The sequence below is a fragment of the Conger conger genome, chromosome 2 (genome assembly GCF_963514075.1).
Source record: "Conger conger chromosome 2, fConCon1.1, whole genome shotgun sequence".
Classification (NCBI taxonomy): Eukaryota; Metazoa; Chordata; class Actinopteri; order Anguilliformes; family Congridae; genus Conger; species Conger conger.
The window spans coordinates 25,043,898-25,067,735 of NC_083761.1; the positions used below are offsets into that span (position 1 = coordinate 25,043,898).

Genomic DNA, 23,838 nt, shown 5'->3' on the forward strand with positions numbered 1-23,838 from the left:
ACTGGAATAGCTAAATCTTAGCCCACAGCTTTGGATATCTGCTCCATTTGGTATGCAAATCTGTGGTCTAGAGGTTAAAACCTGCGGTTTAAACTCCAGCTAAGCACACTACAATTGACTCACTATGCACACATTATTTACAAGTGTATGATCAACACACTATGTCCACATCATTTGCAAATAAGTACAATAATCACTGTGTACTCATTATTACAAATAAGTACAATAAACACTGTAAACATGCATTTCAAATGAGTATACAATAAACATTCTGTTTACACTTTAAATTACAAGCAAGGGTACGGCACACTTAAATGACATGCACATGACTGTAACCTGAACTTACATCGCTGGCAATCTCTCTGGAGGCTTTGGCAGTCTGGAAGGGGATGGCATCCAGTCGCAGGTCGTACCCTGCAGACCGCACCTGGTCGCCGGACGCCTTGTACACTTTCTGTATAAGCAGAGGTGGTAAACAATCCCAGGTTTTTGGTCAATTGAAATAATGAATTAACCTCCCTAATTTTCTCATTAACAAGTACGGTTATACCTGCTGAAACACTCAATTCAATTCAATTGAACATTTGCATTGACTGTGATAGGCTAGCTCCTCACACCACATGCATTTTTATCTAAACTGTTGTTAGTGTTTGTACACCTAGAAGATGCTCTTGTCCAGGTCAACCTCCACAGCATTCACTGAAGACATTTGAGATACGCACCTTGCACCAGGAGGGATGCCCTGGTGGGAATCATGCAAGTGAACTTCTGGTGTTTTTCTCAAAATTATAAGAAATTATCTAGAACTCCATTACTTTCATTTACCAGTAGTGATTGTTACATGAGCATTAGCAGGAACATTCTAATCCCATATTTCTGTTTTTACGCCATTAAAAGGGGTGAAAGCAGTGGATCTGGGCTGTGTCTCCCTGGTATAAAGAGGTAATGAGGCTCACATCGCTGATGTGCTGGGCATTTGTTCGGGCCCTGATGAACTCTGGGTGGTCCGCTGGCAGGGTGTATCTGTGCATGGCTTCTGCGTCTCCGGATTTATACAGCCTCTGGAATGCAGACAGTCAGGTCAGAACCGGGTCGGTGCCATATCAGAATGGAATCACAACCAGGGGTCAGTTTCCCAAAGCATGCTGAAGGGGTACGAATGTCCTAATTGGAAGTACCTAGATGGAAGTGGAGTGTTTCCTGGAACATGTCGCTGCTCAAGTAGTATGTGATTTAAAAAAAAAAATTCCATGACATTCTGGGAGATTCCGTGAGATTCCAAGTATTGTGTGTGCATGTACAATACCATATTGCCATGTTTCAGTGAAGTTGAAGAAAATGCAATTTGTCTTTTTGTCATGATTCCATATTGCAAATACACCTGAAGAGTTCATTGAAATTACTCTTAGAGTAATTCTTCACGTCATCTTTTGCGAAACATGAATAAGAAATGTCTTGAAATTGTGTGTGAAGAGCAGTAATGGGTCAGAGGCCAGCACTTAGAAACTGGTGTACCTCGTTGCAATGCAAGTAGCTGTTCTTGGCGTGGACCATGTCTGGCGAATCTGCCACGGAGGTAAACTTCATACTGTCTGGCTGCTGCCGATATTTCCTCTGCAAAAATGTAATTGAAAAATAGGCTCAATATTCCTTAAAACAAAGAAATGCATGTCAATTAATCCTACAATACATGGTATTTGTAGGATCAAAGCTGGGCTTTTAGAGAGGCAGGAGAGAGTGATGAGATGAAAGGGCCTGAGAGAGAGAGAGCGAGAGATGAGATGAGAGTGACCAAGAGTGAGTGAGAGAGAGGAGATTAGTGACTGAGACTGAGAGAGAGAGAAATACAGTGAGAGAGAGAGTTAGAGAGAGAGTGACCGAGAGTGAGAGAGGGAGAGAGATGAGATGAGAGTGACTGAGAGTGAGAGAGGGAGAGAGTGAGAGAAAGAGTGATGAGATGAGAGTGACCGAGAGTGACAGAGGGAGAGAGGGAGAAAATGAGGGAGGGAAAGAGAGAGAGAGGGAGACTCACGTCGCTGATGAGATCTCCCGCCTTCATGGCTGATTCTAGCTGGGGAGTTCCCGCTGTCATCCAGGCCACACCTCTCATGAAGTTCAGATCCGACTTGTACAGTTTCTGTGAGAGAGGGAGGTGGAACATGAGTGTTGACACCCCACCAGACCTGGGTCAAATACGTCATTGTTTTGGATTCAAATACTTTTCTGTGCTCGATCGATCTTGCCCGGTGCAATTGAGCCAAGGAGGCAGGGCGAATTCCATAGGTTCCAACACACCAGACAAGCTGAGTAAAGCGTAGAAAGGTATTTGATTCCATAACAATTGCATATTTGACCCAGGTCTAGAGTACACCACGTCCAACCCTACTGCATACTGCATATTTGCAGAAGTAAACAGCCGACAGTCCCAGTCTGCTGCCCCACCTCGCTCTGCAGGTCGTAGGCCTTGCGGGCCCACTGGACCTTCATGTCGTCCGGCAGCACGGTGTAGGAGTGCACCATGGTCTTGTAGTCCTGGTCGCTGGCCAGTGCCTGGGCCTTCTTGGCCTGCAGCAGCTGGACCCCGTCCAGAGGCAGGTGGTACTGGCCGCTGCTGGAGCGCAGGTCCTTGCGGTACTCCTGGTCGCTCTGGAGCTTGCCCATCTGCATGCAGTGCATCAGCCGCGGGTCGTCCAGGATACTGCGCGCCCCGATGTGCTTCCCCCTCTCCTGCACAAAGTTGTTCTTGTACTGGTACTGTGGGGAGGTTTGGGTGGGGGGGGGCGGGTGGAGGGGTCAACAGTCAGTTTTACATTTTAAGATGATAAAAATCTGAAGCATAATTATCATTGAGGAATAATAATGGACAATGTTCTGGCTAAATTCCCAACCTGGCTCTTTCAACCTGCCACCGACAGTAATCACCCCCTGATTTGATTGGCAAATAATTGATCTCTCCCTGTCCACCTCAGCTGATGTGTGGTGAGCATTCTGCCGCAAAATGGCTGCCGTTGCATCACCCAGGTGGGTGCTGCACATTGGTGGTGGTTGAGGCGAGTTCCCCCTCTTCACTGTGTGATTATCTATCTATCTACTGTATCTATTTCTTTTACACATATAGGAATGAGGAATTGTACAGCAGTTTGGTTGATGGTAGTCATTTTAAATGTGCTTTATATATAAATATGACTTGACTTGTCTATCTATCTATATAACGGTCAGTTTAATTTTTAAGATAATAATAATTATCATCAGCATAATCATCAATGATGAATAAGAATGGACAATAATGAACCCATGTTATACACCATAAAAAAGCATTATTATTATTATTATTATCGTCATACAGCTGTTTTTCTGAAAATCCCCAAAAGGTGCATAGCTTTAAAAAGGTCTCTGAATAGAATTTAAGGTGCAATAAACTGGAAACCATGCGCAGAAATGACAGAGCAACATTCGGAGGCCTCTGGTTCATAAGAGAAAGGACTGCTGATTGGCTCAGACAATATGACGCTGGCAGGGGGTGGAGCTTACATCACTAGCGATTCCTCCAGAGGTTTTGGCAGCCTGGAAGGGGATGTCCTGCATGGTGAGTTTATATCCCTGCGCCCGCAGACTGTGCCAGGACTCCCTGTACTTAGTCTGCAAAAATCACATCATATTCCACCATTTCACCTATGCAGCCAGTCGGGCTTTTAAGGAGTATAGTCTTTCTTTGCAAAAATTTGTCATATTATTTTGAAGGAAGTTCTGGTGCGTACAATATTTCCACAGATACCTTTTATAGAAATAAACATAATATTTTATTTCCATATAAAACTTTTTATTTCAAGTCATATAAATACAATATGTACAAAACATAAATAAAAGGAGTTCCTTAGGATTCATAACGTAAGCAGAAAAATAAATAATATGATGCATGTAGCTTTTCATGTAGCAATAGATATAAACACCTGAAAAATAAACACCAGTTCTGAAACGGTCAAAATAACAATTTGTGTAATATTAGCAGACGAATGATAGAGGTGACTGTGGCAGATACACTGATGGTGCTAATGATGAGAGATATAAGTGCACTCTAATGATAAGGTGAATGTGTGGATGTTACCTCGCTGAAGTTGGCAGCATTGATCTTGGCTTGAGTGAGCTCTGGACGTTCGGCGGTGATCGTGTAGTTATGTCTGGAGTTCACCCCTGCTTCTTTGTACAGGCGCTGTAAAAACAGTACTAGATCAGGGATGGGAATGCAGGACACCACACAGCCAATCACAATGACTGAAACTGTATAAACCTAGGTTTGTTAGCCAAACTGAGGCCCTTTAGTTACATATTGAGGCCTCATTAGCCAAACTGAGGCTAATTAGCGAAACTAAGGCGTGTTATCCAAACTGGAGTTTACTAGCAGTCAAGCTGAGGCTCGTTCAATGGCCCCCTCACCTCATTAGAGATTTTGTTGCTAAATTTAGCATGGACGATGTCCGGAGAGTCTGCCACGGCTGTGTGCTTGAAGGAGTACGGCTGCTGGCGGTATTTTTTCTGTTTCACAAAAACAGGGATGGAGATGCATGGTAAGCGCAGTTCACCACTTCAGAGGCTCCCACCAATATGTACAAAAACATATTTTTTATATGTAACTAACAACACGTAGCTACACTTTCAGGTCTATTAAAGTTACCAAAAAATAACAACATGTGTTTTTTCATGTGGGCTACAATGATGTCGATGCTGTCTCAGTCTACATGGATTTAGACACTGCGCTAATGGACTAAACAATGCACTTTTCACAAGTAAATGTAGACAAACAGAAGCAGAAGCAGGTAACTACTTGGTGAACTCACCTCACTGATGAGGTCAGTGGCTCGCTTTGACCCCTCAATCTGCACCGCTCCAGTGCTGATCCAAGCCACACCCCTCAGGAAGTTCAGATCGGACCTGTAGAGTTTCTGTGGTGCAAAGAAAATACACTAATTAATCCTACCAACACACCACACGCATGCTTCATTCAGTACTCCTGCCATACACACGGTTCAGTGCTCATACTCACATACATACTGTTCAATACTATACAATGCTATACACTCTATACACACTCCATACATACTCTGTTCAGTGCTCAAACCACACTCATACCATACATACACACTCTGTAACTATTCTACCATATTGGGCATAATTAAATTAAAAGGATTCTGCTGTGGATGGATGTGACTGTTGATTACTTTAGTCACAAAGCTTATTATTGTGAAAATAAAGGTTCATAACCAGGTCTTGTGCACACAGAGGACCTGGTTGTGGTGTGAACAGCTTTGGACATTTTTATAAAAATACTTCAGTTCAAGTACAGTCGAGTACAAGTGAAGGAATACCGCTTTGGTATAGTATGGCAATGTCGCTTTTCTTACATCATAGGAAGATAAAAATGTCTCCCATGTATGTAAAGAATGATAAAATGGCTATTTTTATGATTTTAACTGCCTGAAAATAATACTCCTCTTCCCTCTCTGCAGTAAAGTATCACGTTTTATTTCAAAGACATAGTTAAAAATACTTGATGCCCTGGAAGAGGCCCAGGGTCACCTCTCTCCTTGTTATTACTGTGGTTAGATCCACACATATTCCTTTGGTTATGCAGGCATCAGCATTCGTGCTACCAATCGCACATTGCCTCTTTCCAGCTAAAAGAATGGTGAAGTAAATAAATGCATAATTTATAATATGCACGGCGAGTTTATATCTCTGTGCCCGTAGACGGGACTAAATAATAACGGACAATATTCTGGCTAAATTTCCCAACCTGGCTCTTTCAACCTGTCACCCCCTGTTCCTAATGAAGTTATAAATGCATTCACAACTTCAGGAAAGGGGTAAGAGTGATAAGCTAAATTAGTGTTTTGTGTGGTGAGTGAGTGAATGCATTAATTGACATCTTCAGATGAAAGAATGACCGCATGAGTGGATGAATGTGTTAATGAGCAAATTAAATGGCGGTGGGGGGGTACCTCGCTCTGAAGGGCGTAGGCCTTCTTGGCAGCCTGCACCTTTAGGTCATCGGGCAGGGTGGTGTAGCTGTGCAGGACGCCCTTGTAGTCCTGGTCGCTGATGAGTGCCTGGGCTTTCTTGGCATGAGCCACCTCCATCATGTCCATGGGCAGGTGGAACTGAGAGTGCACCTTTGCCGAGTCCTTCTTGTACTGGATCTGTGTACACAGCCGCACCCACGGCAGGAGAGGTTAGACAGGGGCCAGTGGGAGGAGGATTTGAAAAAGACATGTCCGCTACGCTCAAATTCGGCCATTTTATGTGTTTCAGTAACACCCTGTCCAACAGAGCTCTTCTTCTAAGTCAGTGTTCGAGAACTCCATTGCTTCAGTTAAGAACATTCTAATCACATACAGTATTTCTGATCATACACCTTAAGGGGTTGGAATCCGAACTGCAACTGAGCAGCAGAGCTAAATTTATACGGCTGAGAAAAAAATTAAACTGAGAGACTCTGACGTGATCCTGACTGTGCCATTTGAAGCGTACTGTAGCAATAGCATGTTGCTGTGTTTCACCAAGTGGAAGGGCAATCCTGTCCCTCTACTCGGAACTTCATTTCTACAAATCATCTAAGGAGAGTAACTGAGGCTGAGCTAGCAGGAACATAATATTTTTAGATGTTCCTCTAATGAGATGGAATTAGGTCTGTTGGAGCGCTTCTAATGCTGTCCTCACAGCATTAGTTAGCTCAACATGTCAACGCTGTAAGAAATTGAATCAGTCATACTGTTCTTCTGACACCAGGGGGCGATAATGCATTGTGTAATTGGCTCAATGTTCTCAACAACTCTCTCTCTCTCTCTCTCTCAGACTTGATTCAAACCCAATGTGAATGACATGACAAAATATAACCAAGCCACTTGAAAGCTGCTGGATAGCTCACCATATATTCCATATGCTATGAGCAGCAAAGTGTGAAGTACATGCAATCTTGTTTGTGTATTCGTGTGCCCTTTGAAGTGGCTGAAATCACAGGGGAGCGTGGGTTCGCCACTCATGCCCATACCAGCGGTACTTACATTGCTCTGGAGCTGGCTGGCATGGACAGAGTGCACCATGTTTATATCGCCCTCCAAGCCCTTCAGCCCGATCATGTGGCCCTTCGTCTTCTCGAAGGCTTCCTTGTACTTGTGCTGAAGAGGAAAAAGCACAGAACCCAGGAGAGAAAGTCAGGATTACTTGGCCTTTGCGCTCTACGTACTTACGGGTAGCTTGTAACCTAGTGGCTAAGGAGAGACCTGGAAGGTTGGTTGGTCAAGCCCCAGTGTCGCCACGCTAAGAGCTGCACAGCTGTTGGGCCCTTGTGCAAGGTCCTTAACTGTGCATAATCCCCTGCTTAGTCTAATTAACTGTCAGTCGCTTTGGATAAAAGTGTCAGCTAAATGACAAGATTATTATTCATGAAATGACAATATATGGGGGTTAACCTGTCGCAAGGCCTTGAAGCAGCCATTGCCATATGGGTCATGGGAAGGGGATGGGCAGTCATGAAAAAGAGGGAAACAGTCCAATTTCTCCTAATGTTACTGTATATAAGTAGATTTTCTGAGTGGTGTGTGAGCAGTGATGGCAAACATTAGCCAATCATACTTCATCCTCCTTATCATAATCGTATGGTTTCACATAATATGGGATTTGGGGCTGTAGCTGTGAGATATGGACACGCAGACTTACATCACTGAGGATGTCTCCAGAGGCCTTGGCCGCTTGGAAGGGGATAGCATCCAGCCGTAGCTTATACCCGGCATCTCGGAGTTTAGTCCAGGACTGCTTATACTGGGACTGTGGGGAATACCAAATGAACAGGATTATGGGCAAGGTGACAGCATTACAGACTAGATAAAATCATCATGGCTAAATTCCAGGTGACTTTGACCTGCTGAAGTGCCTAGTACAGCTACATTTGTTGATTGTGAGGGGAAGGGTTTCTCAGATTCCGCCATGCCCCTACCAAAACCACAGGGGAAATTTTTAAGTAAAGGAAGAAAAAAAAATCCTGTTGTAGTCATGTTTGCATACACAGATTGGATATATGGTCTCATCTGCAGTGGCAGTTGCATCCCACAATGCAATGTTTCAAGGGAGATTGGAGTTGAGAAAGGGAGAAATGTAGAGGAAAAGATAGGAAATCAGAATAGAGGATAGAGCAAGGAAAGAGAAGAGATGGAAGAAGAGGATAGGAGAGGGACTAAGAGTACAATTAAGGGAAGCCTGTGGCCTAGCGGTTAAGGTACATGACTGGGACCCGAAAGTTTGGTGGTTCAAGCCCCGGTGTAGATCCACGATAAGATCCGCACAGCTGTTGGGCCCTTGAGCAAAGCCCTTAACCCCACATTGCTCCAGAGGGGATTGTCTCCTGGCTAGTCTAATCAGCTGTAAATTGCTTTGGATAAAGCATCAGTTACGTAACAAATTATTATTAGTAGTATTAGAAATCATAGAATAGAGAAGATGAGAGGAGAGGGAATGTCTGACCTCGCTGATGTTAATGGCGTTGAGTTTGGCCTGGACATGTTCTGGCAGATCTCCTGTCAAGGTGTAGTTGTGTTTCAGGTTCTCGCCCTGCTCTCGGTACAGTCTCTGAAATCACAACAGCCATAGCCACTTTACCCAACTGCAGATCATAGTCACCATGACAGTCACACACCAACACAACACTTTCGCTACAATTATGCTCAGTTACACGGCCAGAGCACACAATAACCACAATAGCTTCATCACTCACATTGCACACATATATTGTCACCATGACAATATACGCGATACACAAACACAGGACATGACACAATCTCCACTACAACACTGGCATTATACACATACAGAACACAGTCCTGATGCCAGGCCTTACTGTATATTACACATACACTCACAAAACAAAGTTGTGTCAACAATTGCTCACACACAGAACGCTATAAAACAATAACCAGTGCTAATGCAAAGACAGCTGAAAGATGATTGGCTATTAGCAGTCACGAGCACCAAGCTTAAATAGAATTGTGTTGTGTGTAGTTCATAGGCAATTTATAGCACTTTGCTGTCTTTATTAATAGTAGTAACATTGCAGTTTGGTTGTTGTTTATTTTTATGTTTTATATCTGTGGAAATATAACGTGAGGATTAATGTGGTGCTTCTATTCAAGGTTTGGTGACCATTTCCATAATAACCTGATTTAAAAGCCCAGATTTAAGACAATCTATTTCAGAAACGCCGTGCCGTTGTTGTACTGTTGTCGCTGTTCGTACCCTATAGAGAATGGATAATGACTATGAATAGAGGTATGATGCCTATTTTCTTACGTCTATGGCCTGCTTGTTGCTGAGCTTGGCTTGGACCATCTCCGGAGTGTCTTCTACGCTGGTGAACTTCAGATCACTCGCCTGCTGCCGATACTTTTTCTGGAGAAAAATAAATTCAGACATGCTGTTTGCATCCTGCATGTATCCTGAAAATGAATGTACATACCATATACCTACATACTATATGAAATATACAGTATATCATATATATCTGGAATATTCCACCTTATAATGCCAATTACAACAGGTACAGACCAGTCTAGCACTGTGAATGAGTATCAAGCTGAACGATTTATCATGTATGAACACACAGCAATTCTTTGTGTGTACCCATGATGCGTAACTGTTCCAACACTGGTTCAGGAGAACCACAGGGCCTGCTGGGTTTTGATTTCACTGTACCAAGAGCTGCCAATTTAGAAAGAAAATGTCGTATTCAACAAGTAAACTGGCAGTTGGCTTTTTTAATGGACAAAATTTGGTCAATTCAGTGAAAACCAGCATATACCCTGGGTCTCACCAGGACCAAACCCCTGTATGAAGGAACATGTCAAGAGTACATCAAATTAATGTTTTCGCAAACCCACAATTATGCTTTGTAGGCGCTGTGTTTGCAGGTACTAAACGGCCGATGTCGGTTATAGGACACAAAGTTGTGTCTTCGGTGTCAGGCAATAGAGTGAGATTCAGCCATTGCTGAGCAAATGAGAGAACTTGTGCAAATCAACATTTTAAACTCACAACATAGTACGCACATGTTGATTAAGGAAGTTCAGGGCATTTAGAAAACTGAAAGCAATTTTTTTTATTTAGTATTTCGCCAATGGGAGTGATTTATGTGATGTTCTGACAGCGGGATTGCGATTGGGGAGGTGCAGGGGGGGATGCCTGGAGGCCTTGAAATACTGCACAGGATTTATATTTGGGGCAGAAACCTTACCCCAGTCCATGTCACTGGCTATTTAAAGGGGTATACTTAAACTTGAGAGCACAGGGTCTACTAATAATGGCCATACAGACTAGGGGATGTAGGGAAGCCATTTTATGAAGGCTTTGAAAACATCTGAACTTGTGCTTTCAGGCAAATCTGGGAGAGAAACACTTCAGCTAATGATGTAAATATGCAATATCTGTGACCACGGTATTGGGATTATGAGCATCTTATCACAATTGCTTCTATGGAAAGCAAAATATCATGAATTGTGCTATTGTGCATATAATTTGAATACCCATGGCACACAACCACAGATTGGCAAGTAACTCCAAACATGAACTGAAATTAAAAATACTTAACAGTTGCTGATGGCTGATAACCTACCCATTATGCAAGGTCAGAAATGAAACGGTATGTCCCGAAGAGAATTGACCCCAATAACTGCGGTTTAATTAGGCCTGCCAAGTTAGTCAGAGGTCAAAGATCAGTACATGCGAGATAACTCTTTCAGCTCTTATTTTATTAGTCCATTAGGACTGAGGAGTTAGTGTGGTGCACTCCTGTGGCCTGAATAAGCAGCCATGGTTTTATCTGTATTTACATCAAGACCATCATTTTTCTTTTTTCAAAAAAAGTCTTCAAACAAATTCATATTTACTATCAGAGAAAGCATGACACCGCCAAACCATGAGCCCCCCAAGCCTACACTTTCGCAGTGTGACCACATCATGACTGCTAAGCCAATTCGGCATCATGGTACAATGCGACCACACAGTGATCACAGTGTGACCACTCCATGACCCCAGTTTACCTCGCTGATGAGATCTCCAGCCTTCCTGGCCTGCTCTACATCCATCGATCCAACCGTCACCCAGCCAACACCCTTCATCCAGTTCAGATCCGACCTGTATTTTTTCTGATTTCACACAAGCAGCAAACACAAACATCAGATAATTACCATCACAAAACTGGCTTAACTGGTTTATTGGCTTGATATCAGATTAAATACATCCTGCTAGCAGGCAAAAGTACCAATAAATTCCCAGTACCATTACACTTGTTTGTGAAGCACTCAATATTATATGCTGCCTTATCCACATAATCATATTTTTTGCTCATGATTTTATTTTGACATTAGGCAAATAGACATTCATTTTCATTGTTTTTTTGTTTTGAGTAAAGTTTTCACCTTCAAATTCTCGGTACTTTCGAATTACTTAGTGTCAATGATCAATTAAGTAAATATGAAGTTGAAATTGTACTTCCCTCTAGGGTCTTTCAGCGCACTTATCCCTGGTTATGAGTATGCACTTTGCATTTTGTTGTATGTCACTCTGGATAAGAGCATCTGCCAAATGCCATTAATGTAATGTAATGTAAAAGAAGCATGTATAAAAGGAGCTCATATTAGTTACTCGGAGTAGGGGATAGAGCAGCGTTTAATTCAGTCGGGCGGCTCCTTTGGACTAACCTCGCTCTGCAGGCTGTAGGCCTTTTTAGCCCACTCCACTTTCATGTCGCTGGGCAGGCAGGTGTAGTCGTGGAGGAAGGTCTTGTAGGTGGTGTCCGTGGCCAGGTCCTGGGCCTTCCTGGCGTGGGTGAGGTTCAGCATATCCAGCGAGGCGCTGTGCCGGGCCTTGGTGTCCTCGTAGACCTTCTTGTACTCCCTGTCGCTCTGCAGGCGAGTGGCATGGGCCGAGTGGGCCATCTGGGAGTCCTCTGTGACCGTCTTCACCCCAATCATCTTCCCCTTCGTTTTCTCGTAACTCTCCTTGTACTTAACCTGCGGATGGAGGGATGTACAGACATGGTTATATAACCACAGATAATGTGCATCGTATGTATAGGAGTATCCCTGTTTGGGTTAAAAGCAGCAGAAATTATTCATCAATACATGTCATGAATGCTGGAATTGATTGTCAACAACGGTGACATTGTACCTGCCCCCTGTGATTTGTTTTCTGCTATAATTTAGGTAAGTTATTTCATTGTACATTAGACAAACCTTCAGACGCCACTAACCACATTACTTAAATAATAATAATTCTAAGAAATAGAGGTCTATTTGCTGCTCATTCAACCAGTGTCATCTTTGACTGAGTGGTTCCTTTTTTTAGTCATTATTGTTCCTGCACCAAATTAAAATTAATCCCTTGTAGAAATGAGATGCAATTTTCCGCTTAATGTTATTGAATCAGTGCTTGGTCATTTATTTGTGCTTTCAGAGATAAATTTACACAAAGGCTCATTTTTATGCTGCTGAGGCAACCAAGATGAAGCACAGTCTCAAATTCAGACTAATGCAGCAGAGAAGATGGCAGGTGTTGGCATCTGCTAGCTGAAACATTGTGTCTCGCAACTAAGACTAATTTTTGCACGTCACAATTTTTGCAGTCTTTACTATGGTATGGATAGCATTGGCAGCTGTTGCGCAACAAACAGCATAAAATACTCTGTATTTTTTCTTGGTGGATCTACCCCTGACCCCCTATCTGATTTGTACAGGAAGTAAACCTGCTGTAAAATCCAGCTATGACCAGCTTGAAATGACCAGCTACCAGCTGTTTCAAAACCTAGCTTCAGCTGGTCAAACCAAGTTCAGTGTGGAGCTGGTCTGAACTGGTCAACCAGCTACCAGTTATTTCAAAACCTAGCTTGAGCTGTTTCTTCAGCAGGGAAGACACTCACGTCACTTGCAAGATCCCTCTTGGCTTTGGCAGTGAGGATGGACAGAGCATCCAGGCGCAGCTCAAAACCCTTCTCTCTCTGCTTCTCCCAGCTGCTACGGTATAATTTCTGGAAAAGGAGAAATAAATTATTATGATAAACCAGAGAGAATTCAGTCACACAAGGATAAATAGCACTGCATGACTTGCCTAAATAAATAAATTCACTAATTAATTCATTAAATCATGGTGCAGTGCTTCAAGCTATTTTCTTGTGTACTACTAATTCAATCTAGTAATGTGCACCCATGGCAACAAATTGAATGAATTAACAATAGACAGCCAGGTTTATCTTATGTACCCCTAGAAATGTGAGGGCACTGGTGTGGGAATGCCAGGGTTACGTCATGTGACGTAGGTTTACCGCTTAATATAGCGAGGCTTAAAAGAAACATCAATTAGCAATATACATTTTTCAACAATGTATTTTAACTGTAAGTTATTCCTGGGTATCATTTTCACATATAGTGGTACATTAAAAAGGGAACTCAGAACACATTTTCCCAGACTAACAGTCCTACAGCAGAATCTGTTTGCACCAGCACTACTCCAGTTTACCAAGGAGTTTAATGAGTCATGTTGTAGCTCTAAATGGGTATCATGAGCAGCAGTGCAGAGTAGGCAGGAAAGCAGCACACCGTAGACATTCCTATGACTGCAGAGCAGTCTGGTAAAATTGTGAGTAAGTTACATGTTCAATGCTATTTGATCATTAGCATAGTAATAATGTAAATTCATAGAGCTTTGTGGGAATGTTCAGCATGGTAACATTATGGGAATGTCCATGGCCATGTCCATTATTATAATGTCCATTAATTCATACCACCATTCGGAAAGTTTGGAAAGCTTTGTGGGAATTTTCGTAACATTGCATGTAATTATGACAGCCTATGAGAATGTTCCTAAAGCTGTGAGGAGGTTAGGAGAGAGATGTGGGAATACTCACAACAATACTTTGTGTAGCCTATATAAACAAAGGTAGGCTAATTAGCAACAAACTATGTTTAGATGTTAGTTTGGCACATTATCTCTTTATGTTTCTCCACCAAGACAATCAGCTTTTCCTAGTCCATTTTTGGACAACTGCTAACTCCTAAATAAGTTTCACTATACATTTTTATGTTTGCAAAGACACAATGCTACAAAGTAGCTGTTGCACACATAGTCATAAAATAATATAAAAATACATACGATGTATTGTGTATGTGTATGTGTAGGCTACATTCACATTTTTTTCATATTTTCGCAGCCATCTGTGTAAATTTCCTGAAATTGAATTCTGTGGTCTTTATAAGGTATTTCAGGTTTCAGTGCACACAGTTTTTGTTTACGATTGATTGGTATTTGCTAACATACATACGTGGATACAAAAAAAAGCTGTGTCTACCCGTGTTAAATCTGCAATTTGTTAGTTCAGTTTCCGATCACACATACATTTACATACAAATTTAGGAAAATATTGATAAATGAGGCCCATTGTGTGAAAGTTTAAGAGAGCATTGTGGCAATGTTCAGCACTTACCGAACTTAACAACTCTGCATTAGCCTTCGCCTGCCTGAAGAGAGGTTCATCTTTGCTCATCGTGTACTGATGTTTCGACTCCTCTGTGCCCGACCTGTATGCCACCTTCAGGGACAGCAACTTGAGTTAGATCAAAGCTTTGAACCTGGCCAAATGGCATGTTTTCAGTCTAGCTTTTTCCCATGATATAGCTGGTAAAAGTCCCATAAATTGTTACGTGCAATTTAACACAGTTGGAATTTTTGATAAAATTGAATTGACGGGCACTGAGAGAAGAACATTCACAGGAGGTTAAAATAAGAAAACTTCGCCCAAAACCTACTGGCTATTTTCAAAAATGAGGTAAAGAGAAACTGTAGTATATATATCAGCAGCACTAACCCATTTAGCTCCTTAGGAACTAAATGGTTGAAAAGTCTGAGGACCCTGGGACAGTGTTGTACATAGATTATATGTCCTGCAGAGACTGTACCTACAAGTTTGGTCACTCACCTCACTCTGAAGCTCCTGACTCTTCTTGGCATGTTTAATAGACAGTGTGTCTGCCACCTGTGTAAACTTCACACCGTCCACTTTCTGTCTGTATTTTTTCTGTAAGGAAATACACCAAACAGCCATTGCTGAATAAAAGAACACGCAGTATGGTAATCGCTGAGAAAAACGAATACTACTGTCATCACCAAGAGAAACACCATACACTGTGTTCTCGAAAGAAAAATAACACACACAACTGTCATGGCTGAGACACAGCAGTGTGTCATCGCGGTGAACAATAATGCAGTTTTGTCATCGTTGTGACACACCGCACGCTCATTACAGACAGACACACTACCCACTACTGTCATTGTTGAGAAAAACTGTTTAAAATTCCTTTTGTACATGTACATATGTTATAACTGGATTACAGAAATGACTCTCATTACTGTCATTATTATGATAATATGATATTATCATTATCACTCAGAGATGCAGGTCTCACCTCGCTCAGAAGGTCTCCAGCTTTCTTGGCCTGGGCCACATCCAGACACCCGTCAACCTCCCAGCCCACACCTTTCATCCAGACAAGATCCGATCTGTACTGATTCTATCCCCGGACAAGTGCAGAGGGAGAGCGAGGGAGAAAAGGAGAGGGAAAGAGGGGGCAGGAAAAGAGTCATTATTTCTGTCAAATGGAGTTGGAAGAACACGTTGGTGTCTCCATGTGCAGCTTTTACCATGAGCAGCTAGGGTCTGAACACAGAGTTTATCATGTACCCAAGCATGGTCTGAACTCTGAACACAACGTTTGCCAAGTGCTGAGTCAGACTCTCAACACTGTGTCAGGGTTTGAACACAGCATTAGCTGTGTGCGCAGTCAGGGTCTGAACACCTGTGATGATGTTCACTGTGAGCTTTCTCTCTCTTTCTCACCTCGCTCTGCAGGTTGTAGGCCTTCTTGGCCTGTTGGACCTTGATGTCATCAGCCAGGATGGTGTAGTCATGAAGCTTCTTCCTGTAGTCTAGGTCGCTGGCCAGAGCCTGTGCCTTCTTCGCATGGCTCAGATTGACCATGTCCAAGGGCAGGTGGAAATTACCCTGCGTCTCTTTGGAGCCTCTCTTGTATGCAATCTGTGGAGAGAGGGTGAGAGGACACTTCAGTATGAGTGAACTGTTAGGGCCACTTAAAAATACACACACAAAGAGTTGAATACATTTCTGTTTAATCTTCCTTTGGTTTTTGATAGAATAGGAAATGACATGAACCGATTATGTTGAAATAGCAAACAACTTACACGTGTTAGACAGTCTCATTTTGCGCAATCCCAATGAAGGGGTGAGATGGGAGGGCTTGTTCTGGCACTTTCCCTATGTTGACCCCCCCCCCCCCCCTTCCAATCCTTCCACCCACTCCTCACCTCACTGTTCAGTTTGGCCACCTGGAGAGAGTGCAGGGTCCTGGAGTCACTCACGTTGACCCCCATGGTCTTGTCTTTGTTCTTCAAGAATGATTCTTTATACTTGATCTTGTAAACAGAACAGTAAAGATGACATTCAGCATGTGTCTGACATAGCAGAACCAGGGGGCTCTGTTTCATCCCACAGAGTTTGCAGTAAACTTCCAGAGCCCACGAACAGACTGATTTTGGGGGTGTTAAGAATGTGAGTCATCACACAGCCAGTTTCATCTCTACAGTAATAGACTGGATATTCTGGATGTATTATTATGCATTCATTGGTTTATTCATTAATTACTACTTTTGTCTTATCTCTATTTGATAGGTCCTTGCAATGACAGACAATTTCACACTAAAGTAGAAATTGCAGTATGTCACGTTATGACTACTCTGGGAATTCTGAGCACAGCACTTACATCACTGGCCAGGTCTCTGGATGCTTTGGCTGCTTTGACAGTCAGGGTGTCGGCCCCAATATCACATGATTTGGATTTGGTCTTCTCCCAATCCTCCTTGTATTTTATCTGTTTAGAGAAGATGAAGGACAGAGTTTTTTAAGACTCAGCATTTCTCGAGAAACACCACTCTCTGTTCACACTGACCCTCCTGTTTTGTTCTCCAATGCTCACCAGTGCAGGACTGATTTAAATGGGTTTAGCATTGTGGATCATATGTGACACATGTATAGCCCAGCCTGGATATGGTTTTGCATTAGTGTTACAGGTATTAAGTGAAGTTATTAAGTTATGAGCATGTAAGTTATGGGGAGGTAAAGGTGGAGCTTTTGTATCGAGGTAAGGTAAGGTTGTAGCTTGGAGCTCCAGTGTGGAGGTGAGCTTGGAGCTCCTGTGAGGAGGTGAGCTTGGTGCTCCTATGTGGAGGTGAGGGTGGAGCTCCTGTGTGGAGGTGAGCTTGGTGCTCCTGTGTGGAGGTAAGGGTGGAGTTCCTGTGCAGAAGTAAGAACGGAGGTCCTTTGTGGAAGTAAGGGTGGAGCTCCAGTGTGGATGCAACAGTGGAGCTCCTTTGGAAAGGTAAGGTTGAAGCTCCTGTGTGGAGGTGAGGGTGGAGCTCCTGTGTGGAGGTGAGGGTGGAGCTCCTGTGGGGAGGTGAGGATGGAGCTCCGGTGGGGACATAAGTGCAGTATTCCTGCACAGAGAGAGCTAATTGCTTACATCACTGTAGAGCTCAGCATTAGCCTTGGCGTTCTTGATCTGGGGGAGGTCCTGGGACAAGGTGTACTGGGTCTTTGTCTTCTCATAGTCTGCCCGATAGTTCAGCTGGGGGGATGTGGGGCAGACATTATGGAAACATCAATGTTATGGAGCACACCCCCACAGTTCCACTCCTCTGAGGCTAGCGATGTTCCTTTAAAATATGCCCTGTGCCCTACTTCTCAAAACAAAATCAAATATCTTCAGCAACTGACCAAGAAAACAGAAGAAGAGTGGATTCTGAAGAACTTAATTTCCTAGTTTAACAAAATACAGAAATGCCTTACTAGAGACCAGAGAAAAATAAACACTTGCACAAAACAGCTTTGGCTATATGTCTTAATGCTATAGGTTCCCAGGTTGATGCTGATATATTACTTGCTACCGCATTCTCTGCTCACATTTGATCAGAATGAATGAAACAAGAAGTTCATCCACCCTGTAAAATGACATCATTTTATTAAAACAGCAAATGTGTGAGAACCCAAAATGACATTGTTGCAAAACTTGCCCCTAACAAGTGGCTATGCTTTCCTAACTTCGCCCCTGTACTCAGGGTACAAGACTAGGGGAGGGGTGGCTCCATGGCGGTAAATTCCAGGAATAGAGGTGCGTGTCTGACTGGATAGATCACTGCACACTGACAGCGACCCGCTGGCATTCTGTGCAAGCCAGGACACTTATTATAGCCATTACAATACTATTATGTCATTCCTGCACAGTGGTAAACAAAACCCCACCATCGAACAGGTAAAACTGATTCAATATCAAGTCACAAAGATGGGAAGCAACTGAATTGCTGTTGTTAAAATGAAGTGATTAGTATTGTATAGTACACTGTGAACATTGGCTCTTGCTATACACTTTTGTATTTGCTGGTTATGTTCTGTGGAACTGTAATTTACATAACAGAGCCACTTTACATCAATTCCTGTCTGTGGAACAGTTACTTACATTACTGAGCTGGTGAGCGTTGATTTTGGCCTGAACGATGTCTGGGGTGTCAGTAACAGAGTGGTACTTCAGCTTGTCAATGTGCTGTCTGTAGTTGACCTGGTTTAGAGAAAGTGATCAGAGGTAGTTAAGACATCCGTTTTCTTTGTTTTCTGAGGTCAAAAGTGAGATATTTACTGAAGCAATGAGAGGCATCGCCACCAGCTCTTACGAAGTGTCCTATAGGATACTGGTGTCAGAAGTAATAGTGATGTTGCTGTGTCCAACAAAGACTTTGAGCCCTGTAACATAATGAAGTGTACAATACTGGTTAGTGAACTATGTTTGTAACTCCTAAGTTGTCTGGACCCTTGAACAAGGTACCTATCCTGAATTGCTTCAGTAAAATATCTAACCAGATAGTATGCACAGAAGGTAATCTGCATCAGTTGTACATTATACAGTTTATAAGAGTGTCTGCAAAAGGCTGAAATGCAAGACATCCTACCGGTTCAATACAGCACCCATGTAAATGGTAAATGGTTGGCTTTTATATAGCGCCTTTATCCAAAGGGCTGTACAATTGATGCTTCTCATTCACCCATTCATAGACACACTGACACACTGACACACTGACGGCAATTGGCTGCCATGCAAGGCGCCGACCAGCTCGCCAGGAGCATTTGGGGGTTAGGTATTTTGCTCAGGGACACTTTGACACAGCCCGGGCAGGGGATCGAACTGGCAACCCTCCAACTGCCAGACGACTGGTCTTACTGCCTGAGCCAAGTCGCCCCAATAGATATCAGTGATGTTTTTTTCCCAGAAGAGCTTCACATGGGCTCTGACATTTGGTTGTGTACAACTGCATCAGGTAGGACAAAAAAAAAAAAAAGACCAATGCCCCAAGGCGGTGTTTATTCTTATTACGCTTATTACGCTTCACTGCCATGTACTGGTGCCTTGCCCTGTGTCACACCCTAATTACAAGAGTGTGTGGTTTGGGACGTACATCCTTGAGTGGATCCAATTTTCTCTGTGCTTTGTAGCCTGGGGTGATGGTTGCTGGGTAGTTATATTCGCCCTGTACATTCTTCTCCTGCTCGTACTCAGACTTGTAGGCGATCTGAAAGATACAGGTCAATGGTCATGTGTTTCTTACTGGATTGTTCAGTAGGATAGGAGGTTTAAGAGATGCGCACTGCAAGTGAAGTGCATGGCTCTTACATTGCTGGCCAGTTTTCTGGCTTTCATGGCGTGCATGGTTCTCTTGTCCAAACCAGTGCCCTCATAGTGGCCCTTCATGTGATTAGTGTACTTCTCCTTGTATTTGTTCTGCAAGAAAAGGCACACAAACTGGTTAGTCTGCATACTCACTACCCACTTGTTCAGTAATTGACTATTTGTTGTTTCATGTGTCCACTGGTTCATTGTGTACCCTGTAAAAGTTGAATTACATTTTTCTGTGCACCTGTTCGACCCCTAGCATGTCAGACAGGTATCATATTGTACAGGTGGGTTCATCTGTGCAGTGTTGATTGCGGAAAGAAATATAATTGTCTTTGAGGTGCTACTTACATCACTGGAAAATTGGGAAACCTTAGAAGACGTCTTAAACTGTGGGGTCTCACAGAAGTTAATGCTGTGGCCTTTGGTGTTCTCCAGATCCTTCTTATATTCCACCTGCGCACAGCACAATGCTGGTTACTCCATCACAGTCACACATGCCAAATCTGGTCTCTGAAACATATATACAGCTATGACCAACTTGAAATTACCAGCTACATGTGCTGGCTGTTTCAAAACAGCTTGAGCTGGTCAAACCATGTTGAGTATGGAGCTAGTCTGAACTGGTCAACCAGTTACCAGCTGTTTCAAAACCTAGCTTGAGCTGTTTTTTTCAGCAGGGTGCAATGGCTTCTTCAACACCATTTTTGGGGGTTCAGATGAACTCTTTTATCACCGACATACATAAATCCTATGGCCCCCAGCAGCCTTTGCCCCGTGTAAACAATATCAGTAGAACAGAGAAAATGTGGTTCCAAAGCCAGCCATCAACAAGGCCTGTTGAGGAGGAATGCAGGCTGCTCCAAGCACCAGTCACTGGTCAGAAAAACATACCATGCAGGTTGACAACACATTTCTAAATATGGCGTTGAACCATACTGTAGGTAGAGCATGTCAGTAGTCAGTGAGTAGCATGGATTCAAAATGCTGGTAATCTCTGGCGTGTCAGGAATGTAAAGTATTAAAGATCTGAACTGGAACTGGAAGAGGCTTATATTACCATTCTCTATCATTCACTGTCTGACTGATCATAAACGGTCACTAGCCAGAAATAAACCGATGTCCCATTCACACAGCAGACAACTGCCTCAGTGGAGAAACACTATCTGGCCATCGTTACTGCAAATGATGACAATGGACGTAGTCATAACTGAAACACGCTGGCAAAGTAAACCTAAAGGCCCCCAGATACCAAAGTGCTGACTATCAAAAGCACCTGCAGATGAATGTCAATCATTTCTCAAAACCACAGGGGGGGAAGGGGGGCGGTGGGTCTTACCTCGCTGACCAGCTTGTTAATTTTACGTGCACTCTTGAGGGCCAAGTTATCTTCGGCGGTGATGGTGTTGTAATGTGCTGACCCCTTGAACTTTGACAGGTCTTTCTTATACTTCAGCTGTGAAAGGCAGGACAAGATTGGATATAGTCATTGGTAAACATAGTGCTGGGTTCAGAGGGAAAGTATGATGGCGGCTCATCGTAAATGGAGACCGCAGGTCGAGCAGTCTGCCTCAGGTCCCGCATGTCCGTCGGGCTGAATTCCTCCTGCGTGGGAGAATGTGGTGTGCACATGCACAGAGACGCCACCGCTAATTCTGTCTGACGGGAGCCATGCGAGTTACATCATCGCATTCCTGGGCCAATGTCATAAAAACGGTCCCCACGGTCAATGCCTGATCAATTTCGCAGTGACAGTTCTTGTCAGCGACGTGACCCTAGGGCCTGGGCAAAGATAGGTAAGGGGGGGGGGGGGGGGGGCAGCAATAACAAAACCTGCTCTTCAAGATTCTTTACAACCTACACATTGCAGATCTTTTCCACTCCAGTCTATTTTCCAAGTGTGGAGAAATAAGTTTACATGTGCCCACAAATAATGTTGATAAAAATAAATGCATTCTCTCTGATTGGCTGGGTCAGCTCAAGGAGGTAACTGTGAGCACCCAAACTAATCCAGGTGTTGCCACAGTTCCAGGAGTATCCTGGCTAAACTGTGATCATGAGTCATGAGGCAGTGGAGCCATGTCGGGGAACACAGAGACAGCACTCACATCGCTAGCCAGGTCATGGGCCTTCTTTGCCAGCTGGTAGGCAGGCGTGATCATGGCCGGGAAACTCCCTTTGCCCCTCTGCTGTGCGTACTCCTCGGTGTACATCTGCAGGAAGAGGAGAATGAGTCAGAACTCAAGCCTGCTGACCTTCAACAACATACCACAGAGTCTCTGCAGTAACTAGACGGTCAGCTATCTTTTCAACTCTCTGACCCTATTAAGTCCTGGTAGGCTGGAGGTGGAGGTAGAGCAGAGACGAAGAGATCTTTATCACCCCAATTGGTAACTTCCTTTGCAGCATGTCACATAATTGCAGAATGTCACAATTTGGCAAGAACAATAACAACACAGTACTTACAGTAGAAATTACATGCAGGTAAAAAAAACAGGTTAGCAATAAAATATACATTTGAAATTTCATATTTTAATTTATGATTGTATGTGAAACACTTTGACATCCCAAACGGTAATTAAATGTCATCTGTGCTACCCTGTTTCTGCTCATAGTTGATCATTCTGCTCTCAGCATTGTTAGGTCATTGCTGGGAGGTTGAAGCAATGTTAAATACTGAATCAAGAGCAGAACGACCAGCCAGTGTCACCCACCTGATTGAAGTCCTCCACATCCTCGTCCTGTCTAACATCCGCCCACCCCTTCCCTTTTATCTCTTTCTCATACTGCTCATGGTACTTCACCTGGAGACAGGGTCGAGCACACATAAAACACAATTATATTATTTTATGAGCACTGAATTGCCATAGTTGCAGTCATTTATTTAGCCACTGGTTCATTACTTGCATTTGTTTTTATGTCCTTATCCAGATAGTCCTATTATCCATGTATATGTAGCTAGTTATGTGCTTAAGCCATTAAACATAAGTAGAGCTTCATTCGTGCTAATTCTAGGCGAGAATCCAATTTTCAGCCAAGGCAAATGGTCTGAACCCCAGGCTCATAAATAAAGTGTGTTGAGTTGAGTTCTGTCAGAACAAGGAGCATTTGCAGAAGGTAAATTCTGCATTGATATGAGATATTTACATCGAGATAACAGTGTGAAACAGAGTGACTACAAGGTTATGTGTTGATCAAGAGACCGCAGAGACCATGTGTGTTCAAGTCTAGCATTGATGCAGGACTGGATACTCCAGTCTGTCGGTACATAAAAACCCTGTAAGGTTTGAAGGGCCTTTTCTCATCTTTATGTATCCATTTTGTTCTTAACTGAATAATTGACCAATATTCAATCCTGTGAGTGTGTGCAGCACAAAGCATATTTCCTCTTTCCCAGGTTCTAAACTTGTTAGAGTGTGGAGTATGCTGAGATGGTTGTAATAGTGTGAGTATGTAGCACATGAAGAGGAACTTGTAAAGGTATCGGTGAGATACATGCTGATGTGGAGTGAGTACTTACATCACTGGCCATCGCTGAAGCTTTCTTGGCCACCTGGTACCCAGGAGTGACATGAGCCGGAAAACTGCCTTTCCCTTTCTGCTGCTCATATTCCTCAGTGTAAATATACTGGAAACATGAGGTACATGCACATGAGTGCCAACTGCAGCACAGTTTCAGAACACTCTCAGAAAAAAGGGCTCTTTGGCTTGTCTTTTTAGTTCTTTGTGGAACCCTCTATCATAGGTGTGAAGTGTGAGAGCTCCCAGACAAAGAACCAGATAGGGTTACTCTATGGAATCACAAGGTTCCCTCTGGAACCATTTTCTTCTGAGAGTGTAATTTCACATTGTTAATTACTACAGCACTGTGTACTTACACATCAATACCTACTGCAGCACAGTATAGGTGCACTACCTGCCTACTGTAGCACAACATACAGACAAATATCAAAACAACACATACAAGTATAATACACATTCTGAAAGCGCAGCACTATATAGACTATATTTCTAC

General features: G+C 43.1%; 1 protein-coding gene across 5 annotated transcripts in view; it reads right to left on the reverse strand.

The window, feature by feature from the left end:
• The window catches only part of nrap (nebulin-related anchoring protein), a 31,041-nt gene that overhangs the window by 2,696 nt on the left and 4,507 nt on the right, over positions 1-23,838 (reverse strand). For 3 of the 5 annotated variants that reach the window (XM_061230101.1, XM_061230099.1, XM_061230098.1), the window contains 32 exons: positions 23,344-23,451; positions 22,538-22,627; positions 21,932-22,036; positions 21,163-21,279; positions 20,175-20,279; positions 19,824-19,931; positions 19,609-19,722; positions 18,618-18,716; positions 17,625-17,729; positions 16,869-16,976; positions 16,414-16,521; positions 15,929-16,126; positions 15,498-15,602; positions 15,011-15,109; positions 14,519-14,623; positions 12,959-13,066; positions 11,742-12,053; positions 11,082-11,186; positions 9,337-9,435; positions 8,515-8,619; positions 7,714-7,821; positions 7,059-7,172; positions 5,997-6,194; positions 4,836-4,940; positions 4,435-4,533; positions 4,106-4,210; positions 3,532-3,639; positions 2,443-2,754; positions 2,033-2,137; positions 1,516-1,614; positions 957-1,061; positions 347-454 (listed from right to left, as the gene is read on the reverse strand). In XM_061230101.1, coding sequence (XP_061086085.1) covers positions 347-454; positions 957-1,061; positions 1,516-1,614; positions 2,033-2,137; positions 2,443-2,754; positions 3,532-3,639; positions 4,106-4,210; positions 4,435-4,533; positions 4,836-4,940; positions 5,997-6,194; positions 7,059-7,172; positions 7,714-7,821; positions 8,515-8,619; positions 9,337-9,435; positions 11,082-11,186; positions 11,742-12,053; positions 12,959-13,066; positions 14,519-14,623; positions 15,011-15,109; positions 15,498-15,602; positions 15,929-16,126; positions 16,414-16,521; positions 16,869-16,976; positions 17,625-17,729; positions 18,618-18,716; positions 19,609-19,722; positions 19,824-19,931; positions 20,175-20,279; positions 21,163-21,279; positions 21,932-22,036; positions 22,538-22,627; positions 23,344-23,451 — 3,969 coding nt within the window. The remainder of the gene's footprint in view (positions 1-346; positions 455-956; positions 1,062-1,515; positions 1,615-2,032; positions 2,138-2,442; positions 2,755-3,531; positions 3,640-4,105; positions 4,211-4,434; positions 4,534-4,835; positions 4,941-5,996; positions 6,195-7,058; positions 7,173-7,713; positions 7,822-8,514; positions 8,620-9,336; positions 9,436-11,081; positions 11,187-11,741; positions 12,054-12,958; positions 13,067-14,518; positions 14,624-15,010; positions 15,110-15,497; positions 15,603-15,928; positions 16,127-16,413; positions 16,522-16,868; positions 16,977-17,624; positions 17,730-18,617; positions 18,717-19,608; positions 19,723-19,823; positions 19,932-20,174; positions 20,280-21,162; positions 21,280-21,931; positions 22,037-22,537; positions 22,628-23,343; positions 23,452-23,838) is intronic. The other 2 variants (XM_061230102.1, XM_061230100.1) reach the window with 1 other exon arrangement.